Source organism: Python bivittatus, unplaced genomic scaffold, assembly GCF_059951505.1.
Source record: "Python bivittatus isolate LINGU-HERP-01145 unplaced genomic scaffold, Pbiv_v1 ctg000590_np1212, whole genome shotgun sequence".
Classification (NCBI taxonomy): domain Eukaryota; kingdom Metazoa; phylum Chordata; class Lepidosauria; order Squamata; family Pythonidae; genus Python; species Python bivittatus.
The window spans coordinates 20,447,777-20,475,466 of NW_028277086.1; the positions used below are offsets into that span (position 1 = coordinate 20,447,777).

The 27,690-nt window shown below is 38.5% G+C and overlaps 1 protein-coding gene across 7 annotated transcripts in view; it reads right to left on the bottom strand.

Annotated features, from left to right (window-relative positions):
- RIMS2 (regulating synaptic membrane exocytosis 2) overlaps window positions 1-27,690 on the bottom strand; it is a 350,682-nt gene that overhangs the window by 277,087 nt on the left and 45,905 nt on the right. For all 7 annotated transcript variants that reach the window (XM_088149058.1, XM_088149054.1, XM_088149056.1 and 4 more), the window contains one exon: window positions 14,507-14,750. In XM_088149058.1, the coding sequence (XP_088005184.1) occupies window positions 14,507-14,750 (244 nt within the window). The remainder of the gene's footprint in view (window positions 1-14,506; window positions 14,751-27,690) is intronic.

Here is a 27,690-nt window from a genome sequence, read left to right on the forward strand (position 1 = left end):
ACCTAGTGCGGGACTTTTACAGTAAATACCCCGGGAAGCCGAAATAGGACCGAGGGGGGGGAGTTGTCGTCAGGGGGGCGGCATGTCAGGTTCGGTCAGCACGAGGCTTCAGGGAAGCACGGGGTTGCAGGGAAGCTCGCAACCAGACCACGCGGAATCCACCGGCGGTAGCTAGCGGGGAAAAGAGGAACCGAAAGCGCCGCTAATTAACGAGCCACCTGCGGCCAGCTAAACAGGAAAACCGCAGCGGAAGCTTTTAACTATGAACTGATAACGGCGCGAGCAAGCAAGGAACGGGGCCGCAGGGCAGCGAAACAAGATCGCAACGCAGCACAGAACCCGCGGGTCTGCACGTAGCAGGGAGGGACCAACCCAGCTGGAGGGGGACTGGCAATCAAGGACAATGGACTCTGACCGACCCTGCCATCATGAACGATCAGGGGGGACATTGGGGGGCCTAATAGCCCACAGCCGCAACGCGATCACGAGGCGGGAAAAAGCGCGGGAAGGGGGGAATATAACAAGTGATGCAATTGTACCAAGCCAGTCCTGGCTTTGCTTGTGACTACTACGTTACGCATGAGTAAACCTTCTTTGTGAACCACACGTGTCACGAGAGTTTCTCTGTCGAACGGGACAAATCTCACAGTTGGATTGTATGGCTTAGGAAACCAAAATGAAGCAGGAGACTGACTTACAAATTTCTGCCACTCCAATGATTTCTTTATAGCTAAGACTATCTTCAAACAATCAAAATGGCACCTCTATACATAGACATTACCAGATGGAATATATAAAAATCAAATTGCCTCTATTATTGCTAAAAGGAAGTGGAGAAGCTCAATTATAGCATCAAGCATGTGGCCAGGTGCTGACTATGGAACAGATCACAAACTGCTCATATGCAAGCTCCAAGTTAAGCTAAAGAAGAAAGTCAGTCAGTTTCCACAATGTGATCTTGAACATATACCCACCATTTTCAAGGAGAATGTCAGTAATCGCTTTGAAATCCTGAACCTCGTTGACAGAGAACCAGAAGAATTATGGAATGAATTTAAAGAAGTCTTTAAGGATGAATCTGAAAAGAGACTGCCAAAAATGAAGAAAACAAAGAAAGCAAACTGGATGTCAGAGCAAACCGTGGAAATTGCCAAGAAGAGAAGAGAAGCCAAAGCTAAGAAAGACAAAAATCTCAGAAAGGAACTTAAGAAAGAGTTCAAGAGAGCTGTTAGAAGAGACAGGAAGAAGTATTACAATATTACAACATCTGTAAAGACATTGAAGATGGAAACAGACATGGAAACACAAGGAAAGTCTTTCAAAAGATCTCTGAACTCAGAAGGAGGTTCCAACCTCAAATTGGTATACTAAAGGACACCAATGGACAGATAGTAAGCAATTCAAAGAAGATCAGAGGAAGATGGAAGGAGTATATTGAAACACTATATAGTAGAGACGTCAACATCCAAGACACCTTAAAAGACTTTCCGTACTTACAAGAACCTCTTGTACTAGAAGATGAAGTTAGATGAGCATTTTGGTCAAGTCAGAAGGCTACAGGAACTGATGGAATACCCACTGAAATACGGCAAGCAACAGAAGAGGAATCCGTCAAGGTTCTAACCAAGCTATGCCAACAATTCTGGAGAACAATGCTGTGGCCAACTGATTGGAAGATGTCAATCTACATTCCAATACCAAAAGAAGGAGATTTAACAGAGTGTGCAAACTATTAAACAATATCCTTAATTCACATGCTAGCAAAATGATGCTTAGGATCATCCAATGCAGATTAGAGGCCTACATGGAACAAAGAGATGCCAGATGTTCAAGCTGGCTTTACAAAAGGCCGGGGTACTTGAGACATTATTGCTGATGCATGCTGGATAATTGAGAAAGCCAAAGAATACCAAAAAGAAGTCAGTATATGCTTGATCAATTATAGAAAAGCCTTTGATCGTGTCAATCACATCAAGCTGTGGAAAGTGCACAAAAAATGGGAATTCCAGAACACTGTCATTTTTTATAAGTTTTATTAAATGATGACACATAATTAATTAATCAATCAATCAATATCAACTAGAGAAATCCAAATCTTAATTTCCCTTCTTTAGCAGCTTTTACATTTAAAAAAAAAAAAGTGGGGGATCTTGTTCCTGGCTCTCCAGTTTTATGTCTCAAGTAGCTGCTATCATAAGAAAAATGCCTGAGAGCGAAAATGGAGATAAAATATTAATCTAATCACCCTAATTACTCCTAGTTCATAAAGAATTCAGAAGTGTTTCAGTGCTGATTCGCACTTGGAACAACATAAATGCTAAAAACAGAAGTACTATCTTCAAACACCTAGGCACATGTAAAAGAATGCATTATAATCACAACAGTACTCAGATCTGAATACTTTTCTTCTCTTAAAATACTTCACCACAGAGAACATAAGTCTACGGTGCTCATGAAAAGTATGAATTAGTCATACATCTTTGTGTAAGTATCCAGGATTATTCATAGATCACTTCATTAATTACTAATATTAGTAATCCCTAGCCAGATGCCATACAATGTTTGGGACTATTATCAGCCCCAGAGAATATGGCCAATGGACAGAACTTATAAAGTTGTAAACTGAATGTTTTAATTCTGGCAGTAGCTATTTATTCTCCTTTTCACTATCATAAGACTGTAATTCATTTGTTAATAAATCTGTTTTGTTAATTTGTTAATTAAAATCTGCAAACATTCTGAACAGGTCAGTGGTACCAGAAAGAAAACAAGTGATTAGAAACAAATTAACACAATTTAATAGAATTAACAGTGCAATTAAAATGCACCAATGTCTACCTACTTCAGCAAGTACATATTCACTATTAATTTGAAAGTTCATGTTAGTCTACAACTCTTAATGTTTTGGTAACATACTACTGGAATGTTTATTTAGTATTACATTTGTAAATTATATGATTAATCTTCAAAATGACAGCAAATGGCAAAAAAAAAAGTATGGTTATTTACTACCAACTAATAAATTAAATTGTTACCTAAATACTTGATTTCATGGAGAAAATCTGGTTGTTAGGAGTTGAAAATGACTTGATGGCACTTATCAATCAATCAAATAATACTTGATATTTTTAGAAACTCTGTTACATTGCTGGGTCTTAAATAATTATGTAAAACAATAATTATTTCCATCAAATCCCAAATCTCTCTGCCAACTATAGAGAGCAAAAGTTAACTTAAATTATTTTATCTCTTTGCTGCATAGAAGAACTAAGCGTAACCCTTACACTATAAAACTACCATTTATTCTACTAATCGTTAAAATAGACAGTAATGTTTGCAACATTTCAGAAATATTCTGCATTTTCTGATTAAAAACTGGCAAAAAAACCTAATATGGATTTTTTATAATTAACAGTTTTAAATATGTAGATCAGATAAATCTTTACTTGTATTATTCTGGTGATAAATAAATTGTGAAAAATGAAAGCATGTAAAGATATTTACAATAACTGTATACGCCCATTTAATAAATTTCTTTTGTACATGGAGTTTATCAACTATAAATACATTTTAGCTGCTATAAATTGATATTTACCTGCTCACAACCTTTATAAATGACCTAATATTCCAAAAACCTCTTGTTAAATACATTGCCTTACAAATTTAGACAGCTTTTTAAACCAGCTGTATTGAGCAAATTACCTTACTAATATTAAGTCTAGCTTCACCGTAACCCTCACCCATAAAAACCAGCCCACGCAAATTAAGAAACTGTTAACTACCTGAATTCCTTTCTTTTCTCTTGATCCTGTGGATCATGACTGAAGACATCTTTTGATAATTAAAGCAACTGCAACTGTAATTATTCCTTTCTGAGACTTCATAAAAAAAATAGAAATGTCATGTTGCAGACTTAGTGAATTCAAGATTTTAAGCCCAAAGTTGCTTCTTTTAAACCTATTCCCTATACGTAGGTTTCTCCAAAATACAGACAGTAAAATAAAAGGTTGCTCTAAGTTACCATTCAGAGGTATTAATTACTGTTTCAATTTTTTTTTAAAAAGGGGGGGGTAACCCAGTTGTAAGCAAGACTTGTAATTCCCAAGTTTGAGATAGCTATTCTTTAGGAACTGTCTAAACAAAGTTCTGATCACAAAGCCAAAGCCAAAGTCTAGATATATTTTCAACTTTACTCTCTTACTAGCAATGTCTTCATTCTCTCCCTCTCTCTCTCTCTCTCAGCATGGGTTTCCAACAACTGAAGCCAAATCTATCTTATTAAATATTAATAGACCCCTGCTGTGGCATAATGCCCAACTGTACTCAAAAGACTCTTAGGTGTGGTATTACACACCTGTGGTTAAAACAACAGACTGCTTAGCTAACTTTTATAAAGGCATATGACTGAAACCTAACAGCATTTGATATTGTTTCAGAATGCCTCACCAGGTGGCAAATACAACTTAACACTCAAATACCTTTCTGGCTCTGGAACTGAAAGGCTTTTAACCTATGCCTCAGCTAGGTTATAGTTATAAGTTATAAAGGAATGCTTTATGGCAGAGTTAGAGCACCCACTTTGCAAGTGTATCAATCAAATAATATAAATGTCGTTTCAAAGCCATTGCCTTTAACAACATGATATAATTTTAACAGTCAGCCTCCAGAGTTGGTGTCTATCTTTTTTGCTAATTTTTCTCCCATTGTCCTGGCTGCAGAGTTTATACAGTGGTAGCATTCATATGATAGGAATTCACAGAATACCTTAACTGCCACCTTGAGCTCCTGAATGAAAGGTAGGATATAAATCTAATATATCCTGTTTTGCCAAAATTAGTTCTAAAATGTTAGTTGCAGGTTAACCTATCTTAATCATGGTGTCCTGTGTTACCCAAATCTAGAACAGAGGGTTAATCTATGACAGGCTAATTGATAACCTCTCAATTTGCAGAATAGTCACCAGATCCATGGATAAGGTAGTAACAGACAAGCTTTGATGTGTCATGCAAATGTACTTATTGTGACCCAAATTAGCATAAAGCAATATAATATGAGGTAACTGATCCCATTAATTTAAAAAAAATGTTTCTTTCCAAGATCATTTCAAGGAGAAAATAGTATAATGGACAATATCTTCTATTACTGTAAAATAACTACCTTTTTTGTATATTACTTATCCTTCAGCCAAACAGAAATAAAACATGTATATCTCTTAGTCAGAGTATTCTTTAAAAGTTAATTATTTACATCTGTTTTTATTGGGCTTTAACTGGCTTTTTCAGGAGAGATACATGATGAAATGACAGGTCAGAACAAGATCCAAACAGACAATTTTGGGTATTTTTAAAGATTTTTTTATCCCACCTTTATTATTTTTGTAAATAACTCAAGCCAGCAAACATACCTTAATACTCCTTCCTCCTATTTTCCCCACAACAACAACCCTCTGAGGTGAACTGGGCTGAGAGAACTGGCCCAAAATCACTCAACTGGCTTTTATGCCTAAGGCTCTCAATGTTTATTGGCAAATTAAATAAATCACAGGATTCAGATAGTATTTACCCAATTTTCCCAAACAATTCAAATGTGGAAGTGCATCTATCACTAAGCAAGGGTATCTGCAGCATATCAAGATTTTATCAAAACAACAGAATGAGTGTTGCTATGATGCAACTTTGCAACACAGGAACTAAAGAGGTGGAGTTTACATTGCAATATTGTGATGCACATTTCATTATTTGCCCCTCCCCACAGATGCACTGTTGATGTCACTGAGAACTGGAAAAGGCAAATATAAAACAAGTTTATGGAGTCCTTGATGCTCTCTGAGCTTGGTTGTCTGCTTGCAGATGTTTCATTACCCAACTAGGTAACATCATCAGTGCTAGGGAGTGTGGGGTTTGCTCCCTGTTCATATACAGTAGCTTGCTCTGCCAGTGTTGGTGAGGGTGTGGTTTCTCTTTGGTAGTTCCTTGATTAGGGTATTGTTTTCTGATTGTTTGTCTGGTGTTAATCCCTGCTCATCTGGGTGTTGGTTGCTGGAGAGGATGTGTTCTGGTCTTTTTGCTTCCTTCTTAGCCTTTTTATTGTCTCTCTTGAATGGTGTGTAAATGTGATTTATCTCTGTGTGTCTATTGATGGCTGATTTGTCTAAATCCCAAGCTTCCAGGAAGTCCCTAGCATTTCTGGATTTAGCTTGGTCTAGGATGCTCACAGTTTCCCAGCTGAAACTGTGTCCATGTATTGTGAGATTAAGGAGTTTTCATCCTGTTTCCTGACTGCTAGTTGGTGTTCATGGATGCGCCCAGCTAGTCTCCTGCCTGTCTGTCCTACATAGTGGATGTTACAGTCCTTACACTGTATGTTGTAGATGACTCCTGTTTTTTCTTCTTGGGCTACTCAGTCTTTTGGTTTACTTAAAATGTTTTGGAGGGCTTTTAATTTTTTTTTATGTGCTATGGTGATGCTGTGTAGTTGTAATAGTCTGTTGGTTGTTTCTGAGATGTTTCTGATGTATGGCAGTGTTATCCTTCTCATAGCTTGTGTTGGTTGTGTTATAGTGGGTTGAGTGGTCAGGCACTTTTTGATAAAGTTGCATCGGTATCTATTTTGTTGGAAGATGTAATAAAACAAGTATTACAAAAAAAACCAAGGGAAGATGCAGAAAATTACAGGCAAGTTAGTTTAACAAGTGCTCCGAATTAATTGGTAGAAAAGTTTATCATCACACATACAATAGAATAAGCCTTGCTGAAAAAAGATTTTAGTTAACAAGACTATCAAATGTTTAGGTCAAGCCCCATGCAGCTGGGCAAGATCAAGGAAGTAGGAACTACACAGATTTCAGTAAGGTACCTTTAATGTTAATCTTGGATAGATACAGAATCTTAGAAACTGTAAAAGTAATATTCCACGCATTTATAATGGGTTAATTCAGGCAGAGCCTCTTTGATTGACTTGAACTGAAATGCTTCTTCCCTGTTTTCTTGCCACCTGGGCTAAATTGCTATTTATGAGATAAGCTGTCACTCATTCACCTATCTCTTAATTGTTTAGGTCTACTCTTTCTTTCATTCCCTTCCCACCTTCTTGAAAATGTTTCATAATGTAATTTAATATAAGGCATCTCTACTTATTTAAAGTAAGGTATCTAGCAAGTGGCAATAAATAAATAAATATCCCCCTCTTATAAAACTAAGAACAAATTATTATACTACATTGTGCTGTTCCAGATAAGATCCAGTATCCCCTTAGCTGGATTCACACATCGCACTAATGTTGGGAGGACAATTTACTTTGCTTCAGTATGAGCACAGCTTTATAATTTGTAAAACATGATTTATGATACAGTGTATCATATAAACCCAGTTATGGTTTATTCAATAAACCATGGCTTAGTATGATAATCCATATAATTTGCAATAGGTACCCTGAGACAAACTTGAGGAGGATACAGCAATTTCTCCCAACAGAGACAAGTGAAGAAACACTTAGAAGCAAACAGAATTACAGGTTAAAATTAAAATGTTACAGCAAGATTCAGGCTCCATGGTTCTATACAAGCACAGTCAAAAGAGCCTCTTTCTACAGCTCTTTATGCCTTCTCAAAGTTATTCTGCAATTCAAAAACTACTTCAGGAAATACTAAAATCCAAAAACTCTGTGGATCTATAGAGAAATTGATATGCAATTTAATTCCAATATAAGTTCTTCCAGTATAAGTATTTTGTTAGAGCTCCTTTAGAAGTATTCAGAAATAATTAAACATACTATTTAGACCCAATTTTAAATTCTAAATTTCCTTTGGTGAAACTTCTGAAACAGACTTCAAGAATAATGTTTCAGTGACTAAGAAAAGTAAAAAATTTAGGCACATGAAATATGTATTTGTACTTGTCAAATATTATTGACACAGAGAGCAATAGCAGTGCTTAGAATTTGTTGTTTTCATCAAAATTAACTTCAGATGAATTCAAATAATATATTTATTTAGGCCTTTTTAGCTAAATATACTTTTTTAATACTTTTTTTGGTATTTTCAATCAACTGAGATGGTAAAGGAAGAATGTTTTAAATATGCATATAATTATATATCTTGCTATACTAATCACATCTAAACTGATATATCCATTGTTTTTCTTTCCTGCAAGCAAGTACATTGAAATCAACTTTTAAAGATACTTTAGATTTACATGCATTATGTTCTTGTTTATTTACAGAAAGCTCTCAGTGTGCTCAATAAAGCGTAATTATATACATTAACTCTTACAAATTAAAGAGTAATAAAATATAGAACAGATTCTCTAAATAGCTTCTATTACATTTTTGTGAATTGATCGTAATGCGTATTGCATGTATAAGCACAAGAGTCCCATTACGTTTATAGGTCTTACTATTAAATTTGTTTAGAACTGTAGCCTTAGATAATAAGCTTATTATGATTTGTTTGGGGACAAGCATATAAATCTCTGAAGCACCATTTACAGCATAAAATGTTTTAATTATGAATTATAGAAGGTTAGACTAACATTTTTCCATATTACAACATTGAAAAAATAATACTTAGCACTGAATCTGTTACTAGTTTTACATACTCAACTAGTTAACTGTATATAAATATGATATGTAAAATCATTATAGGCTATTATAGGAGCTGAATCACACTAAGAGAGCCAATATTCTTGCCTGCTATCAGCATGTGAATTACAAAGGGAAAAGCTAGTTGACTGAGAGTCAAGAATCAGAGGACAACTGTACCTTCATGGTTTAAAAGATTTAAGTCCCCAGTGACTGGTGATATACTCTTCCCATATTAGCGATTTACACTGCAATTGAATATAAACTACTAAAAAAACCACATATTCTAAGATAAGCAATTTATCTTTTTGGAAAGTATACATGTGAAAGCAAATAAGAAAAAAATAGGAAAAGACAACAGAAAAAAAGGTACTTCTGTTGTGATAACACATATATACGTGCACATATATAAAGCAGAATCTGTTGATTAAGAAGTTATTACAAAATTCCACAAAACATATATTGTCAAGAGCTCTATGTGAAACAAGCATTATGCTCCCAAAGCTAACATCAATTTTTCAGTCTTCCAGTAATGTCACTATTGCTGAAGACTCTTCACCTAGACCAGTGTTTCTTACAGTGAGGTCCTAGGACCCCTGGGGGTCCCCCAAGACCCCCTCAGGGGTCTGCAAAATTAAAATTATTTGCCAGCCTATGTGAAAAATAATACAATGTTAAAAATCCCATCAAACAATCATGAGAAGCAGCAGCAGCAGCAGCAGCAAATGCATCAATTTTTATTTTTAATGAGGTAAATATTGATAAATATAACCCATACAAACAAAAGCTCTTTTGGGGTCCTCCAAAATTTTTAAAAGCAGAAAGGGGTCCTGGGAGAAAAAAGTCTAAGGAACACTGACCTAGACAAAGCATTTCAAGTAAAAAAAAAAAGCAGAAGATATATAGAAAAACAGCCGTGGGAGATGGAACAAGAGGAAAGATGAGAAATTCAGAGAATAAGAAAAAAGAGGTATTGAGTCAGAGTTTATGAAATCTAGTTCCCCCATTACTGTACAATGAGATGTGTTAGAATCAGGACTGTTATGTATACCATAATGGTACTGAATAGAATTGAGAACTTTGTATAATAATGGACAGAATTATTCCTAACCATTATGGCTTTCATTTAAGAAACAAATAGTCAGAAAGATTCTAGTTTCACTAAAACAGAATAAATTATGGAAAGCATATTAAAACACGCAGAATACATTATAAATAATAAATTGAATTACAGGTAGTCCTCACTTAACATCCATTTGTTCAGCAACCATTTGAAATTACAATGCCACTGAATGGACTTACAACAGGTCCTCAAAGTTCTGGCCATTGCAGCGCCACCATGGTTATATGAACAAAATTCAGACCCACCCACATTTACAATTGCCTTTTGGCTGGCTGCCTACCTGCTGCCACCAGCTGTCCCCACTGCCCAGCCCTGCCCACCACACTGCGCACCACTACTGTGCCAGCTGGGGTCTTCTTTGCACCACCTTCTTTTGCTTCGGTGCTGCCAGGGCTTCTGTTTTCACCCTGGTCAGGGTCTCCATTTGCGTCCCAGCCTGGGCCTCCGTTTCTGTGCCAGCCAGGGCCTTTTTTCATGCCAGTGCAGTGGGGGCCTTCTTTCACATGCCTGCCTTTTGGTGGCAGGCAGGACTGGGTGGTGGGGGCAGCTGGCAGCAGCAGGTAGGCAGGCAGGCAGCCAAAAGGGCAGAGATGGCAGGAGATAGGCAGGTAGGAGGAGTTTAAGAAGGGGAAGAGGAGGCAGTCCCTTACCTTATTGAGGCTCAGGGCTGGGGGGGGACCAAGCCGGGAATGACTTGATCGGTGCAGGTCCTCAGGTAATGACCAGTGGGATTCAGTTAATGACGGCAACAGGGATTGCCATCACTAAGCAATGCAGTCACGTGAAGTCGCGCTTTATGACTACATCACTTAACAACAGAAATTCTGGTCCCAATTGCTGTTGTAACTCAAGGACTACCAGTATGCATACTGTGCACTGATACAAGGACCATAAACTTTTCATGCTGCTGAATTTAAATGGTCATTTTAATATTGTCTTGTGCAAATTTCATATCCCCTCAAATACAACTTGCAAATTAACCTGATCTGCCAAAATGTCTAAGCATTTTTAATCATGATACAAGTATCAATAGTTTTCTTTCATAATGTTTTGGATTTAAGAGAATGTTTATTTGGCCTATATGACTGGCCTTCTGCTGTCTGGGTGGCTCACAACAACCCAGAACAAGAACCTGGCTCCCCAACCAACAATCTCCAGATACATCAACAACCCCCTCAGCTCCAATCTCATCCAATGCTTAGGGGAAAAGCCAGCTTTTTATGTCCTTCCAAAGTATGACTTCAGTGCCAATATTTCAAGTTTAATTTCAATTTTTAAAATTATCAATTATTATATTGACCCAGTTCACACTCATAATAATAATCATAAATTCTTTCAGGCTGATAAACCTCTCTTTTGTAAGGTATTTCAGTGTAAAGCAGCATAACTGGAAAACTCACACCACTTACTCAGCTACTTAATTTCAGCCATTGGGTTTTCCTTTTCTTGGACATGCCCCCAAATATTTGTTTCAACCAGTACTTCAGATGGCACAGCCAAGCTCTATCTCAAGAGATGCATTTGTAACTCATAAGGAAATGCAAATATAAATGTTAAAAATGAAGGCTGAATTCCTTCTATGGCAGTTACGTCTTTGTAAGTGCAGAACTGTACACCACACAGCAGAAGGCTTAATTCCTTAGGTTAAAAAACAACGTTACAGTACAGTATCATACTTGTCCTTTTAACTTACAGATTTAATTATTGTGTTAGAAGCCTTTTGCACCTACATTGCAAGCTCACAGGCTTCATGATTCCAGGAGATAGCATGACAATCACAAATCTTTTACTCATGATTTCAATTCATACTTTAGGAAGCAATGAAATATGCAAAATTGTTGGTGATTTCTAGATATATTACTTTATTAAAACAGTTACACAACATACTGATAAATCAAAGCTACCATAAATAAAAGTGGTTACGATAGCACTAGTTTGAGAAAAATTGAATCTCTGATTAGACACACTCAAAATGTTATTTCTTCTTTAGAAATGTTAACAGTGCAGTAAACATGCTCAAAGTGAGCACTGTCTGATGTTTGAGCATTTTAACCCTATTACCATATTTTTCCGACTATAAGACGATACTTTTTTCTAAAATCCTTACGCTAAAAATTGAAGGGCGTCTTATACAAGGAAGTCAGCCAAGGAGAGAACCGCCCGGTTGCAAAACTGCCCATACTTTGTCTCTGCAGACAGGCTTCCTCCTATTGCTAGCCTCCAATCATGGGTGAAATAGCTTGTCTCCCAAACAGACTTCCTCCAATCACGAGCCTCCAATCACAAGTGAAACTGCCATACTGTCTCTGCAAACAGACTTCCTCCAATCACGAGCCTTATGTAACTGACGTCAGCTGATGCTGAACAAACCAATTGGAGGAAGTCTGTTTGCAGAGACAAGCTATCGCAGTTTCACTCGTGATTGAATGTAATCAGTTTGCAAAAGAGCATGGAAATAGAGCTGCAGAGAGACAGTTTGGACCTCCTCCCACCGAGTGTATCAGGTAAATGTTAACTAATTACTAAAGAAAAGTGTGTTCTGCACTATCTTTAAAATATTGATTTCTTAATTTTGGGTTGGAAAAGTGGGGGTCATCTTGTACGTGGGGGCATCTTATTGACGGAAAAATACGGTATATAAGAATATTTCTCTTATGAGGTACCATAAGAGCTGTTATGTACTGTTATATGATAGGATTACTCCCTCTTCTCCCACTTCTCAAATTCAAACCAGAAAGATTACAAAAATGCATCATAATTTTGTAATTCATATCCAGTCTTCAGTGGAAATCCTTCTTGTACAAGAAAGAGATCTCAGCAGATTCAGACGTATCTTGAGGTTTACAGAAATAAAATGATTTTACAAAACAACCATAAGTGAGTGGGAATTCCCCTAAAAAATATCTCAATGACAAAAGTAAGAATGTTGATAGGTATCGAAAGATCATATGTGAGGAGAAAAGCAACTATATTGTCAGGTAAGTACAGTAGTTTAGTTCACCATTATACCACAACTGTGGAATATAGACTTATTTATTCACACATTCATACATAACTACATACACTTATCTGTATGCTGTTTACTTTCTGGACTCAGACAGTTTAGAATCTAGAAGGGCAGGAACAAATAAAAACAGAACAGTGCTTTTAGATTTCCAGTGCTAACTTTTGTTCCTGATGCTAACTTTTAGTTTTTCAACTCTTCAGCGTGTTTTATATATTTGTTCCAATATTCAGGGGAGAGTTTTTATACAACAGCATCAAAAACCATCCTCCATGAAGAGTGAGAAGTCAAGAGTGGCAGGGAAAACCAATTTTTGCAAAGCTGTGAAAGTTAGTGAGGGAAAAGGAAGAAACAGCCCAATGAGAATGAATGAGTTCAGTGAACATGAAAAGCTGTCTGACTGTTCAAGGGGTGGGTGTGAGACAGGAAAGTAACAGGGATTGTGTAATTAAGTATTTGGACATGTGAAGAGATATATTTGCTTTGTAACATTCTGTCCTACCTCTCCCTTGACTTGACCTGACTTTTCTTTTTTTTAATCCATTCAATTGTGTCCAGTTCTCAGAGACTTCCTGGACAAGTCCCTGCAGTTTTCTTGGCAAGATTTTTCAGAAGTGGTTTGCCACTGCCTCCTTCCTAGAGCTGAGAGAAAGTGACTTGCCCAAGGTCACCCAACTGGCTTTGTCCCTAAGGCAGGATGAGAACTCACAGTCTCCCAGTTTCTAGCCTGATGCCTTAACCACTACACCAAACTGGCTCTCACTTTAAATTTAGGTATCTACAAATTATAAATACAATATCCTCCCAATAAGTTTAATTTCTCTATCATCAGGATAGAGAAACAGTTCAGAATAAAGGTGCATGTATGAAATATGTGAGCCAGAAAGCTATATAGAACATGTATATTTCTATAAAATATATGTTTAATATTAATGTCTTTCCTACTAAACTGCAACTGGGAATATAGTTTATTATTCTATAATATAAGAAAAATGTGAGCCAGCCTCTAAAATTATGACTGGTTTAAGAAATCTAGAAGAATACATGAAAGGAGATAGTTCAACAAATAGTAGACCTTTCTCAGGTCCTGTGACCTGTAAAAAAGAAAACCATGAAGAAACCCATGCATAGGATTGAAACATATCTTTTAACACACCATGTAATCTGACCCCATTTCTAGTTATTTGCACACTTAGTCCAAACTTACAAATAAATCCATAAGTCTATATAAATAAATGATGGAATAATAGTTTTGGAAGGGCACATTTAAGCCTTCAAGTCCAATACCTGACAGAAGGTAACAGATGGAGAAAATTATTAAGCGCATGACTGAGGAGTAATTATACTCTCTTCCTCTCAGAGTTGGAGGAAGATACAAGACAATCAGCTATCCTTGGTTTGAAAATAAACATTGTAGGACTTCATTTACTTAGTCAAGAAAACTGAAGTAGTAGGAACACTGGATGAAAGTAACCATGTAATGCTGATTTTTTTTTTAATATAAGGGAAACTAAAGCTGAATATAATTGACCACATATCAGGGATTAGAAAACTCATTTTAAAAAATTCAGGAATTGGATTCAATGCCTAAATGGCATCCAAGATAGTAGGACTTATACTAACTATATTTAATTTTATCTAACTCTGAATGAAATCAAGTTTTGTTCTGGGCCCACACACTACTATTTGTAGTGCAGTCCCAAGTATGCCACTCAAAGTGTGGGTCTCAGGCTTGAAAAAGTTGTAGACAAATGGATTAATCAACATCAGAATGAAAATTTATAAACATATCTCATACATACCTTGTTTGAACGTAAAGATACTCGTCCTCCACAACGTGCACAAAATTTAGTTTGGCAATATGAACAGTTATGGCCACAACCATCAGCAAATTTTGTTTTGTGACAGATGCCACAGGTTGGAGCATCACCCTTCTGTTGCTGCTGCTGCTGCTGCTGCTGCTGCTGCTGCTGTTGCTGCTGCTGCGATTCTTCACCCATTTTCTTCACCTGTTCCTTATACATTTCAAACTGTTGATGTAGTTTCCTGCACAAAAAAAAATTGTAGGCATATATTTATATGTATGTAAAACACATACTTTAAAGATGTAAAATTTTGTATTTAGTTCATATTTTAAAAGTTAGGATGCACTATCTTAATAAAGATAATATTGGTTGTTGTTTCCTTATAACAAATTAACAGAGCCTTTCCCAGCCTAGTGTTCTCCTCTGAATAGTACTTTCTCTCTTGAACCTAATGTCTAAAAACTTGAAGCAATAAATATACACCATTCTCATCTAGTTTCTCTATTATGTGAAACTTGCCCATATGGAACAGAAAATACATTATGAAAGGATGCATCCGTTCTATGGACACAACAATCTAGTTAGGTGACATCCAGACTTTTAAGATTTTCTGGGTTGGCCTTCCAAAGAAGAAAATGAGTGCATGACATTCACCTACAGATAAACAAACATTACAGTAAGAATCCCCTCAGGAAACCTAAAATTAATAATGCATTATCTTTTTTTGTGAAGATAATGCTTAACTCCTGGTGATTACACAGACAGAACCATTAAGTTTTCTTGGCAACAATAGGGAAGTAATGCATCATTGCCTTCTTCTGAGATGTTTTTCAACTTCCCAGTGTGGCCTAGACCCCCAGGATTTCCTGCTAGTCTCCAATGCAAGTATTAATCAGGTCTGATTCAGTTTAGTTTCCAGGTCCAGTCACTTCACTGTTGTCATAATCTCTCTCTCATCTGACTTGGACCCTGCAGTTTCAATTCATATTGCTTTCCATAGATCTCCATGTTTCTCTTATACATTGACTACATCTTGTCCATAACATTTCAAGTATACAGTGGAACCTCGAGTTACGAATTTAATCCGTTCCGTGACTCTGGTTGCAACTCGAATTGGTTGTAACACAAGGCAAATTTTCCCATAAGGTTCAATGTAATTACCATTAATCTGTTCCAGCGTCCGCAGCCCACGTGTCAGGGGCGGAAAAACGGCCGCGGACCACGCGGCAGGGCGGAAAAACGGCCGCGGACCACGCAGCAGGGCGGAAAAACGGCCGCGGACTACGTGGCAGGGCGGAAAAACGGCTGTGGACCACGTGGAATGGGCGGAAAAATGGCTGCGGATCACGTGGAACGGGTGGAAAATGGCCGCGGACCACGTGGCACGGGCAGAAAAATGGCCGTGGACCACGTGGAACGGGCGGAAAATGGCTGCGGACCACATGGAACGGGTGGAAAATGGCCGCGGACCACGTGGCATGGGCGGAAAAATGGCCGCGGACCACGTGGAACAGGCGGAAAATGGCTGCGGACCACGTGTCACAGGAGGGAAAATGGCTGCGGATCTGGTTCTTAACTCGAGGTGGTTCGCAACACGAGGTAAATTTTTGGGGCTGGAGCTGGTCGTATCTCGAAAAATTCATAAGGAGGGGCGTTCGTAACTAGAGGTACCACTGTAATTCTTTATCTGAAACACAGAAAAGCATGTGACTAGTTACAAGTCTTAGAAGTGACTGACAGGTCCAGTATTCCAGAAGTAGACAAAACTATTTTCAATCTGCGTTATGTGTATGATGTATGGAAAGTCATCATGGTTTATCAAATATAGTGATCTACTTTTCATCCTCTATATGAGGTAGAAGGGTTACAAGCTTTTTATTCCTGACTTGGTTTGATTTTTTTCTATAATTCCTACAAGCTAACTGCACTACAGGCTAAGGTCAATAACGTTTATGCAACAGTTCATGCAGAATATTTAGACTCATATTGAGAATATGCTGATCTGATTTGATCAAAACAAAAAGTTATCTGAGTGAAAGTTAAAAAACCCCAAAATGTGCTGAATCAAAATTTTTCCAGAGTTTGTTAGTATTTCAGATATATGTATGTATTTTAAAAAATTATATGGCCACCTACCTTATGTACCATAAACCTTGGTGGCTCATAAAAACAACAATAAACATAAAAGAAAACATTAAAACCAAAATCAAAAAACAACTCCCAGTACCCTAAAACAATATTCCTCAATACATAAACAATTACATTCATTGAGCTCCAGCCTCACCCTAACCCAATGCTTGGGGAAAGAACCAGCTTCTTAAGGCCTTCCAGAGGGCTAGACGAGGGGGGGATTGCCTACAGAGAAGCGAGTTTCCTAGGTCCCTCCAGATGACAACATTTAAGGGAAGGGACCTGGAGCATGCCCACCTTATCAGACCCAGCAGAAGGGGTAGATACCCTTAGGGAGAGGCAGTACAGGCATACTTCATTTTATTGCACTTTGCTTTATTACACTTCTCAGATATTGCGTTTATCAAACAGAATTGCATGCTACAGAGAAATCTTTCATGAAAGGAAGAGTCAATCGATGCGGCAAACTTCATTGTTGTCTTATTTTAAGAAATTTTTAAATTAAGGTATGTACATTTTTTTTAGACATAATACTATTTCACACTACAGTATAGTGTAAATGTAACTTTTATATGCACTGCGAAACCAAACAATTAGTGTGACTCGCTTTATTGCGATATTCGCTTTATTGCGGTGGACTGGAACTGAACCCCTAATATCTCCAAGGTATGCCTATACTGCAAATAACCTGGCCTCAAGCCATTCAGGACATTAATGGTGATAATCAGGACCTTGAACTGCATCTGGAAGAAACAGGAAGCCAGTGCAGCTTGTGCAGCTGTGGTGTAATACAGACAAACTGTGGGGTGCCCAAAACTGCATGTGCTGTTGCATTCTGGACTAGTTGTAACTTCCTGGTGGTTTTCAAGGGCAGCCCCATGTAGATGTCAGGCCCAGCCCAAGAACAATGGTGAAACAGTCCAGTCAAGTAAAGTTCCTTTATTTGCTTACACCTTATAGACAGAATCTTGCCAAACTAAATCTATACTACAGCAACTAGAGGATATACCCTGGGAGATTCTAGGGAGTGGCTATCCTGAACCTCTTACTCTTCCCATGCTCCCCCTGCGGACTGTATTGTCTCTTGCCTCCTTTCCCCTCCTGGAATGCACCCACTCCTTCCTGATAACCTTGATCTCCCACATCCTCATCCTCCTCATAGATACATTCCATCACAGTAGAGCGCATTGCAATAATCCAATCAGAAAGTGGCCAAGGCATGAGTGACTGTGAGCAAGGCTTTCCAGTCAAAGGATGGGTGCAACCTGTGCACAAGATGAATCTGTACAAAGATAATCATGACTGCCACCTACCCCTTGAGCAGGAGCTGTAAATCCAGGAAGATCCCCAAATTACCACTAGCTCTGCCTCGGCAAGTGCTACCCCATCAAGAATCAAATATAATATCCTACCAGATCCATGGGGACCAAAAACTCAGAGCCACCCCATCTTGCTAGGGTTCATTTGGAGCCAGTTCATCCCCATAAAGGTCCTCACAACCTCAAGGAACTTGGTTAGCATCTCAACAGCACTGCCTGACTGGCACAGGGTGGAAACATATAACTAAGTATTATCAGCTTACTGATAATACTGCACCCCATGCCATCAAATAACCTAACCCCACAGTTTTATGTAGATAATAAAAAGTGACAAGAGACCCAAACCCTGAGACACCCCACAGTGCAGGGGCTTAGAGTTAGATCTCTACCCCACACTAATTGGAATTGGCCAAAAGGAAGGAGGAGAACCACAGCAGAACAGTGCCCTCCAACTCCTGAACCTGGCCCAGAGTATACCATGATCGATGGTATTGAAAGCTAGCAAGAGATCCACAAGAACGAGGGTAGATGCCGTTCAGAGGTCATCCACAAGCATGACCAATGCCATCTCAGTATTGTAACCCAGCCTAACTCCTGCATGGGAAGGGTTCAGGTAATCCACTTCATCCAGGGCCCTCTGAAACTGAGTACCTACCACCCTCTCAACAACCTTCCCTAAAAGGGGAAGGTTGGAGACTGGACAAAAGCTATCCAGCATCATTGGATCCAAGGATGGCCTCTTGTGAAGAGGGGAGGTACCACTGTCTTCTTCAAGGTAGGATCACCACCCCATCCCGCAATGAGGCATTAATCAACACTTGGACCCAACCACGTGCCACCTCCTGGGAGGCCTTAACCAATCAGGAGAGGCACCACTGTTGGTGGCAGAACTCACAACATCAAGGACCCTGTCCATTTTCTCAGGATTGACCTGATCAAACTTTTCCCACATAATTGAGCTCATGTATGTCTCAGTCATTTCCATAGGCCCTGCCCAACTCTTCACTCTAAGCTGAGTAACTTTGTCCAACAGATACTGAGAATATTCCTCACAGCAGCACTTCAAGGGCTCTGTCAACTCCTCCTTACCCATAAGGGACCTGGTCCCCTGAAAGAGGGCCACCAGCCATCTGTAATACAATAAGAATGTGCACACACTTTGCCACTCTTATCACCACAAGATAAGTCCAAATAAAGGCTCTTACCTGTGCCCAATAAGTTTCACTCTTTATCTTTTGCTAGTGGCACTCTAGATTCTTTTGTGTCACTTCATCTCCCAGAGCTCCTCAGTAAATCAGGAAGCTTTATGGGATTCATGATCACAGAGAGTCTGTGCAATCCAGTCCAAGTCTGCCACATATTTATTTCAAGCTACAACCAAGGCCTCGGCTGCACTGTTCACCAGAGCTTTGGGGAAAACTCCAAGTTCCCTTTGAAACTACACTTGGTCCATCATTCACTTGGGACAGGCCAATCAAATAGGTCCCTCCTCCCTGCAGTGGACAGCAGCCACAGAGAACTCTAGGGCTAAAAGGGCATGATCTATCTATGACAAGGGACTGATATTAACATCCCCCAACTCCAGATCACAATGCCACTGCTCCAAAACAAAGACCAATTCTAATGTGTGATCTTAATAAGATCCATTAATAAGTGGACCAGGTCCATGATTGCCATGGTGACCACAAACTCCTGAACCACCTCTGATTTCGGCCCCAAGGAAGGCAGGTTGAAGTCCTCTAAAAGGATAAGCCTGGGGAACTGTACCATCAAGTCAGCTGTAGAGTCAAGGAGCTTGGGTAGAGATGTTGTTACACTGCAGGAGAGAAGGTAAGTGAGCAGCAGTCCCAACGGATCCCTACAACCCAATCTCACAAAGAGGGCCTATAGCTATATCTGGGCCCGGAAGCAAACTGGCAACCAATGCAGTTCGGGGAGCAGAGGTGTAACATATACTGCTCTAGGGGCACACATAACTGCCTGCGCCGCTGCATTTTGCACCAGTTGAAATTTCCGGATACTCTTCAAGAGCAGCCCCATGTAGAGCACATTACAGAAATCCAAACAGGAAGTGACTAGGGCATGAGTGACAGTGAGTAGAAAAACCCGAAGCTGTGCAAAGGCCCTCCTAGCCATGACTGCCACCTGCTCTTCAAGCAGGAGTCATGAGTCCAGGAGGAACCCCAGATTGCGCACAGGGTCTGCCTGGGGCAGTGCCACCCCATCCAGTACTGTTTACTGTTTCTCTCATATAAAATATGAGAGAAACAGAAGTAACCCTACAAGACAAAGTTTAACTTATACCAGGTGTTCGCATGCACTGTGCACTTTTTTCAGTTTACACTTTGTACTGCAGGCTTCCTCAGAATGAATATATTTCTTTCACTGTTGTTGATAAAGCATTCACTGATTATCCTACAGTTACCACTACTTTAATTATTAGCTACTTCAGAATACAGGTAGTTCTCAGCTTACGTCCATTCATTCAGCAATTGTTAAAAGTTACAGCGCCACTGAAAAAATGAAACTATGACTGGTTTCTGAAGTTCCAGGCATCACAGCACCCCTGCGATGAAGTGATCACAATCCAGATGCTCAGGTGCCCAGCTCACAATTATGTCACATGATCAACATCTGCAGCCTTCCCTGCCAGCTTCCCACAAGCCAAGTCAATGGGGAAGCTAGCATGGAAGGTTACAAGTCACTCCGGTAAGTCGCTCCTACCTGCAGCACTCCCCCGACCACACGCAGCCTCTACCAGGCTTCTAAAGCCCTCCCCAGCTTCCCTCGACTTGCGCACATCCCTCCCCTGGCCCCCCCAACTCACACACGGCCTGCACCAGGCTTCCCAAGCCCCCCCCGATTCACACATGGCCTGCACCAGGGCACCAAGCCCTTCCCCAGTGCCCCCCAACTCATGCACCGCCCATGCCAGCCCTCCTGAGGCCTTGCTCGGTACATCTGACAGAATTAATATTTCCAAACATTTCCTGCGGCTAGATAAGAATATTTCTATTTCTTGCTTTTTGAATTTTTCCCACTCTTCCTTATAGAACTTTTCTAACTCAGAAATATTTTTAGGTTTCCTTGCATGTACTGCACGTCTGACATCTTCAATAAAATTCATGTCTGTGAAAGCCATTCCAAAATCTTTATTTTTCTTTTCTATAAATACTTTAAAGATTGATTGGAAGGATGTTGCAAATCATTATTCTGCTGAAATATCTAACCTCTTTTCATATTCAATTTCTTCACTGTGAGACATTAGGTATTATCAATAATGGAGATGATGCCCAGCTATATATCTTGACCTAGAGCCAACCAATGATGCTGTCAAGGTCTTGTCCCATTGCCTAAAAGCTGTTGGGATCTGGATGGGAAGGAACAGGCTTAAGTTCAACCTAGACAAGACCTAGTGGCTATGTTTTCCCAAGTCCTCCAATGCTATGGATTTTCCATTTTTAGTTGTGTGTGATTTGGGGATTATTCTCTTGCTCAAAGAGCAGGTGGCAGCTGCAGCTAGGAGGACCTTTGCTCAGATGCATGTGGTGTACTAATTGCATCCTTTCTTGGACTGAGGGTCTGTTCTCACAGTCACTCATGTGTGTGGACCCTTCAACACAATCTACTTCCAACTGTCATTTGCCACCTATAGCTGGTCCAGAATGTGGTAGAGCAAGCAGTCTGGGTATGCCTCAATACTTCCATGTAACACCTCTGCTGCACAAACTGCACTAGTTACCAAAGAAATTCTGGGTGTGTTTCAAGGTGCAAGATGTCACCTATAAAGCCCCTCAGGCCATGGGGCTGACTCTCTGATGAATCACCTTTCTCCCATTGTTTCTGACCATCCTCTAAAATCTTATAAAGTAACATGTTCCAGGTCCTATCTATTAAGCAATGCCATCTGATGGGAACTTAAAGGGATGCCTTCTCTGTTGCAGCACCTGCCCTTTGAAAAAGTATCTCCCCAGGGTTCAAATAGCCTTTACCCTGCTGTCCCTTAAATGAGCCTTGGCATTTTCTCCATGCTATGGGTTAGGTGGAATGTGTGTCTGCCTGAATGGGACTATGTAAGTATTGTTGGGGTTTGACAATTCCCCCTAGTTATAGCCATTTTTTTTACTTACTTATTTTTTTTAAGTAGATATTTTTAATTTGCATACTGTCTCAAATCATCATGAGTTGGGTAGCTTTAATTTTAATTTTATAATTAAAATTAATTTTAAATAATTTTATAATTAATTTTAAATAATTTTATAATTAATTTTAATTTATAAATGTTTATGAAAAAGTGAAGACATAGCTACTGGGAAGACATTATCCATATTAGTAGTTTTATATTAGTAAATATAAAATTAACATTTGTAAAAATGTCCCCACGTTATGAAAATAAAGTGTCCAACAATATATTAATCTACCTTAACATAGAAATATAACACCCCCAGACATTATAATAACAGGAATTAGAACGAGTTCATTCCACATCATTTACAAATTCATGAGAGTGATAAATTATTAAGTAACTTGTATCCTTTTACTGCTGCAACAGTATTATTCTAACTTGATGGTTTTCCTTCTTAATGAATAGAAGAAAAGCACAGACAATGCTGGGTGTGCTAACGTAGTCAGGAATCAGAAGCGTTTACCACTCCATCATCTAACCTTACACTGTTCACATAGACTTACTATATGTGTGACTATAAAAAAAACTTTGGCATAATCTGTGCATGAGGAAATGATGATAGTGATAGAGACAGCGATGATAGAATTAGTATTGTAATACTATTTGTTACATAATGATTTTAGTGCAGCAGATCATAGTTGTTTCTGTTTAAAAAGGTTCAAGTAAAAAAAATAATCATACATATAAATAGACCTGTTAAGCTAACAAACTATGATAAAATCAATCTATTCTAATACAGAGGAAAAAATAAAGAACTGAGGTAAATACCAACATCCTACGTTACACATTGTTCACAGTGATACTGTATATCAACTTCCAGCACACACAAACCCAGTTCAAATTTTTGTCAAGCCAAATAATGTTACATATGATAAGCACTTCATATAATGCCAATTATTTAAATGGCCAAATCATTCAATATATCTCCTCTTCTTTAGTAGGATTATTCTTGCAAACAATATCTGCTGTATTTGAAATTTGCTTAAAGCATGATATGAGGGAGGGGAAGAGATCATAGCCACTTTCCCAACAAACAAAGGCACTTATTGGTCCACTAAATATTTGATTCAGTCCACAAACACTGCATATAATGCAGAGGACAATACAAGATTTCATCAAATCAAGCAGAACATACAGACAACAGGGAATATACCGACGAAGCATCCTGCCAGAATACTCACAGTCCATGATCAGCAGCACGGAAACTGTTAGTCAATACAGTAATGACAACCACCAGATTAATTCTTCCATAAATTCATATAGTTCTACTAAAATTGCAACATATTTTATCATACTCGTAAATTAATTTGATTTGAGAAAATATATGAGAACTCAAAAAAGATAGAAGTAAAACACTTTTCTTCACCATAGTTTATATTCTTAGAGGCCCTTTTCCAAATGACTGTTGTCGGAAGTACAGTAGTAAAAATGTGTGTGGGTTTTTGTGTGTGTGTGTGTGGTGTTAAGAATATTCTTTCCTGTTTATCAAAGACTTTTAAATACTTTCACATCTCAGGTAAAACCTGCCCTATTCTTTCAGCTTTTAATGACTGCTTTTATTCAACAGATTTTTTAATTAAAACTGGGTATTGTTTTACCTGGCTTATAACCCTCTAGTCTTGTATTTATATTTAATTTTCCCTCTATAGATATATCAGCAACTGGTTTTATGAATTAATCAATTGTTGTTTTATTTTAGGAAGAATTTCTAATCTTCTTTAAGTCAGTTCTACCTTAGTACATGCAAAGCTTTGTTTCATCCTGATTCTGAAAGACACAATTAATTTTATAAACAGAGTATCTTATTTCACTAGCTTTAATTTTCATCAGCAGCTATTAATTCAACTAATATTGGGGGGAGGGGTTGTCCTAGACCTGCCTTTTTTTTATGATGGCTTCTAGGAGGTATATATGTACACACACACACACACTCACACAATGTCAAAAGCACACATTTATTGGGGAGGTAGAAATGTCCTGGATTGGTTTCAGCTGGAGTTGACAACTTTAAGTTGAAATGGTGAGGAAACTGGGCATCATAGGGGGTTTTTTTCCTATCTATTCTTCCTGGCAGAGTGGATTGTGTTAAATGAGGAGCCATCTTCTGTTCAAATTATGTAACTGTTATTTGATTTATTGCTAGCTATTTCAAGGATTCAGCAATAAGACAGAAATCTAGAAAAAATTACCAAATATGTGAGCTTTGCCAAATCTGGTATTTTCAAGGTGTTGGGATTATAATTCCCAGTCCTCCCAATCCAGAGTGCAGCAGATTGGGAAATTTAACTTAAGTATATACATGCATATTTACATACATACATACATACATACATACATATAAAAAAGGGGTTGAACAATGTAATGTTTATGGTAGTGATTCCTTTACCCAAACCAACATTTCAGAATCTTTTAAATTAAGTGCAGACTGATTTATGATACTTAGCACTAATACTGAAGAGATAGGGAAAGAGAAATTACGTCACTATGTAAGATCGGTGGCTATATAAATCTGATAAATAAATAAATAATGAAGTAAGAGTATTCATATATCTCAGTTCAAATATTTATAGATTAATTTTCTGAATAAATACCCCCCAAAATCATAGTGTATAAAATTTCCCCAACAAACACCAAGTAAGTAGAACTGCTAGGAACTGTTCTCACTTATAGTTATCACACTCATGGTGATTCTGTAATAACTGAAAATCAAATCTCCCATAAAAATTGTGTTTATGTCTGGCCAGCATTAAAATAGTCCCTGTTCATACATACGAAAACAGATACCAAGTCTCAATACGTTGTCTGCTGTCTGTAAGTCAATAGTAAAAAAGTACACATATACACACAAACACACACATAGTCCTCGAGTTATGATGACAATTGGGACTGTGATTGCTGTCGCTAAGCGATGTGATCATAAAGTGCAATGTCACGTGACTGCATCGCTTAGCGACGGCAATCCAGGCAGTCCTGGTTGCTGTTGTAACCCCAAGATGTGGTGGTCATTAAGCAAGAAGTGGTGGGAATCCCAGATAACAATAGAAGAGAATATGTGTAGCTCAGGGTTGAACTGTGGAGTCCTTGGGGTTCTCTGAGCTTGAGAACCCCAAGGACTCCACAATCCCAGATAAGGAGTGCAGAGGTGCTGCAGGGGGGTGGGGGAGGCCCTGGGTGGCCCAGTGCAGGCCACATACAAGCTGGGGGGAGAAGCCTGTAGCTCAGTGCACGCACAGGGAGGCCAAGGGAAAGAGACTGCTGCTTGGCACCAGTGCAGGGAGGCCAGGGGGGACTTACCAGAGTGACTTGCTACCTTTCCTGCCAGCTTCCCCATCGACTTTGCTTGTGGGAAGCCAGCAGGGAAGGTTGTAAACGACAATCATGTGACTGCAGGATGCTGCAACTGTTCTAAGTGCGAGCTGGTTGCCAAGTGCCTGAATTGCAATCACATGACCACAGGGGCACTGCGATGGCGGGAACTTCAAGGACCAGTTGTAAGCACCACTCATTCAGCACCATCGCAACTTTGAATGGTTGCTGAACAAGTGGTCAGTAAACAAGAACTACCTATATATTTCCTGTCAAAAAATTGACAAGTAGGCCCTTGCCTCTCCCCCCAACGTTTCCCACCTTTTTTTTCCTTTTAGTGGATTATGTAATGCGTTATGAACTTTAGGTATATTTTGGGGATCTCTGCCATGTTTGGAGGCTTGTTACTCTGGGGTATTGGTATAAAAGTATCTACAAACTCACTGTTATATTCTATACTTCTGGGTAGGGTTTGGATCTCTTCCATGTTCAGTGACTGACATACCTAAACAAGTGTCTGGTTTGAAGAGCAGGACAAAGGCCCTATCAGACCAGTGAATCAGATCTTCTACCATATGGAAAGATAGCCCAATCATTTGTCAGGTTCTGCGTAATATATTTCAAACTGAAGCATAAATTATACCAATTAAAGTAATTTTTCCAAATATCTCTGATCAAAATCTCAATATGTTTAAATAGTGCTATCAAATATGGAACCATTTGTCATGGACACTATATATTCTCTAATACTCTGGAAAAAATCAGAGTTTACCCAATGTTACTTTACTGATGTATAATGCCAACAGCATATTATCTTTACAGTGCCTTCTTAGCAGAAATTCTTTCAAAGATTATGCCATAGTGAGTCTGAAAAGACTCCGAAGTGTACATTCATAAATCACTTTCTTTATATTCTTTAAGGCTTGTGTATCTAATTATAAGGTGTGCAGCCTGGCAAAACAACCTTCAGGCTATTGATAGATGAAATAAAGAGATGTTCAAATTCTGTTAAAGAGCAATTCATACTGACATTCTGTCAGATGCTAGTGCAGAACTTATGAATTTGCAACTTCTTAAACTGAAATACTATAAGCAGAAGGTTCCCAAACTTTCTTGGTTCACAGCACTCTGGCTGTCTAATATTTTCACAGCACCCCTAGCAGTTCCCAAACTGTGCAATCTGGCACCCCAGGGTGCAGAAGTGAACACACAGTTCCATTTATTAAGTAGTAAAATACCCCACAGCACTCCTGTGAGTTCACTGGGGCACTCTGGGGTGCCACAGTGCACAGTGTGGGTACTGTGGCTATAAGCTATAAGAAAATACTTTGATTTATTGAGTTTTGCAGGCCCTTCCCTATCAAAAATATTCCTAAAATCTACTAAGGGACTTTAGACATCTATCCTCTGAATTGGACATATTTGTCTCCCTACATTATGGAAAATCTAATAGTAGGATTAATGGAGATACTACAGATGGTAGTTTTTGTCTCCATTATTTCCAAACTCTGGACGTGGTTGGCAAAATAAGATTTGTCAATTGTTCAAAGGCATTGGTAGGAAATGATATTTTTGAACATTTGGAACAACTGGAGGTGAATCTATATGTACCTATAAAATAGAAGATGGTCCCTGGATCATTTTAAGCATTTTACGCTATTGTTGATACATTTTAAAATCTATAAACCTAGACTTTCCTTGGCACTTTGCAAATAAATATACAGTATCTATTTCTGCCATTATGAGAAGCCAGGTTCTAGATACCAGTTTGGCAGAAATGGGGAAAAGCAAGCAATTTTAGGCAGAATAATCATCTTTGCAGCCATTCTCCAATTTAATCTTGATTTTTTTCTGTAGATCACAACTGAAAGTCTCTTAGTTTTCCTTTTTAATGGGATTAAAATCCTCATGTTGTTTCAGCTAACTAATATCCTATGTAACAGTTACATCAAGATATTAAAAGCAGCCAGCTTGGAGACCTATGCCAGACATGGAGCTTAGTTGTAGCTGATCTCCTAACTAACTAAATTGCATTAGATCTATCAATAGCTATGCCTCAAATGCTAAATAAGAGTTAGTGGGTCAACCCTATCTTAAATGTCAGAAAGAAAAAGACTGGTAACCACTGCTAGTAATATGTTATCAGTAATACATTTACTGTATGTACTATCTTATTTACTACAATTCCCTGTACAACTGGAATGGTTCGAATAACTGCACCTTGTATAAAGACTGAAATA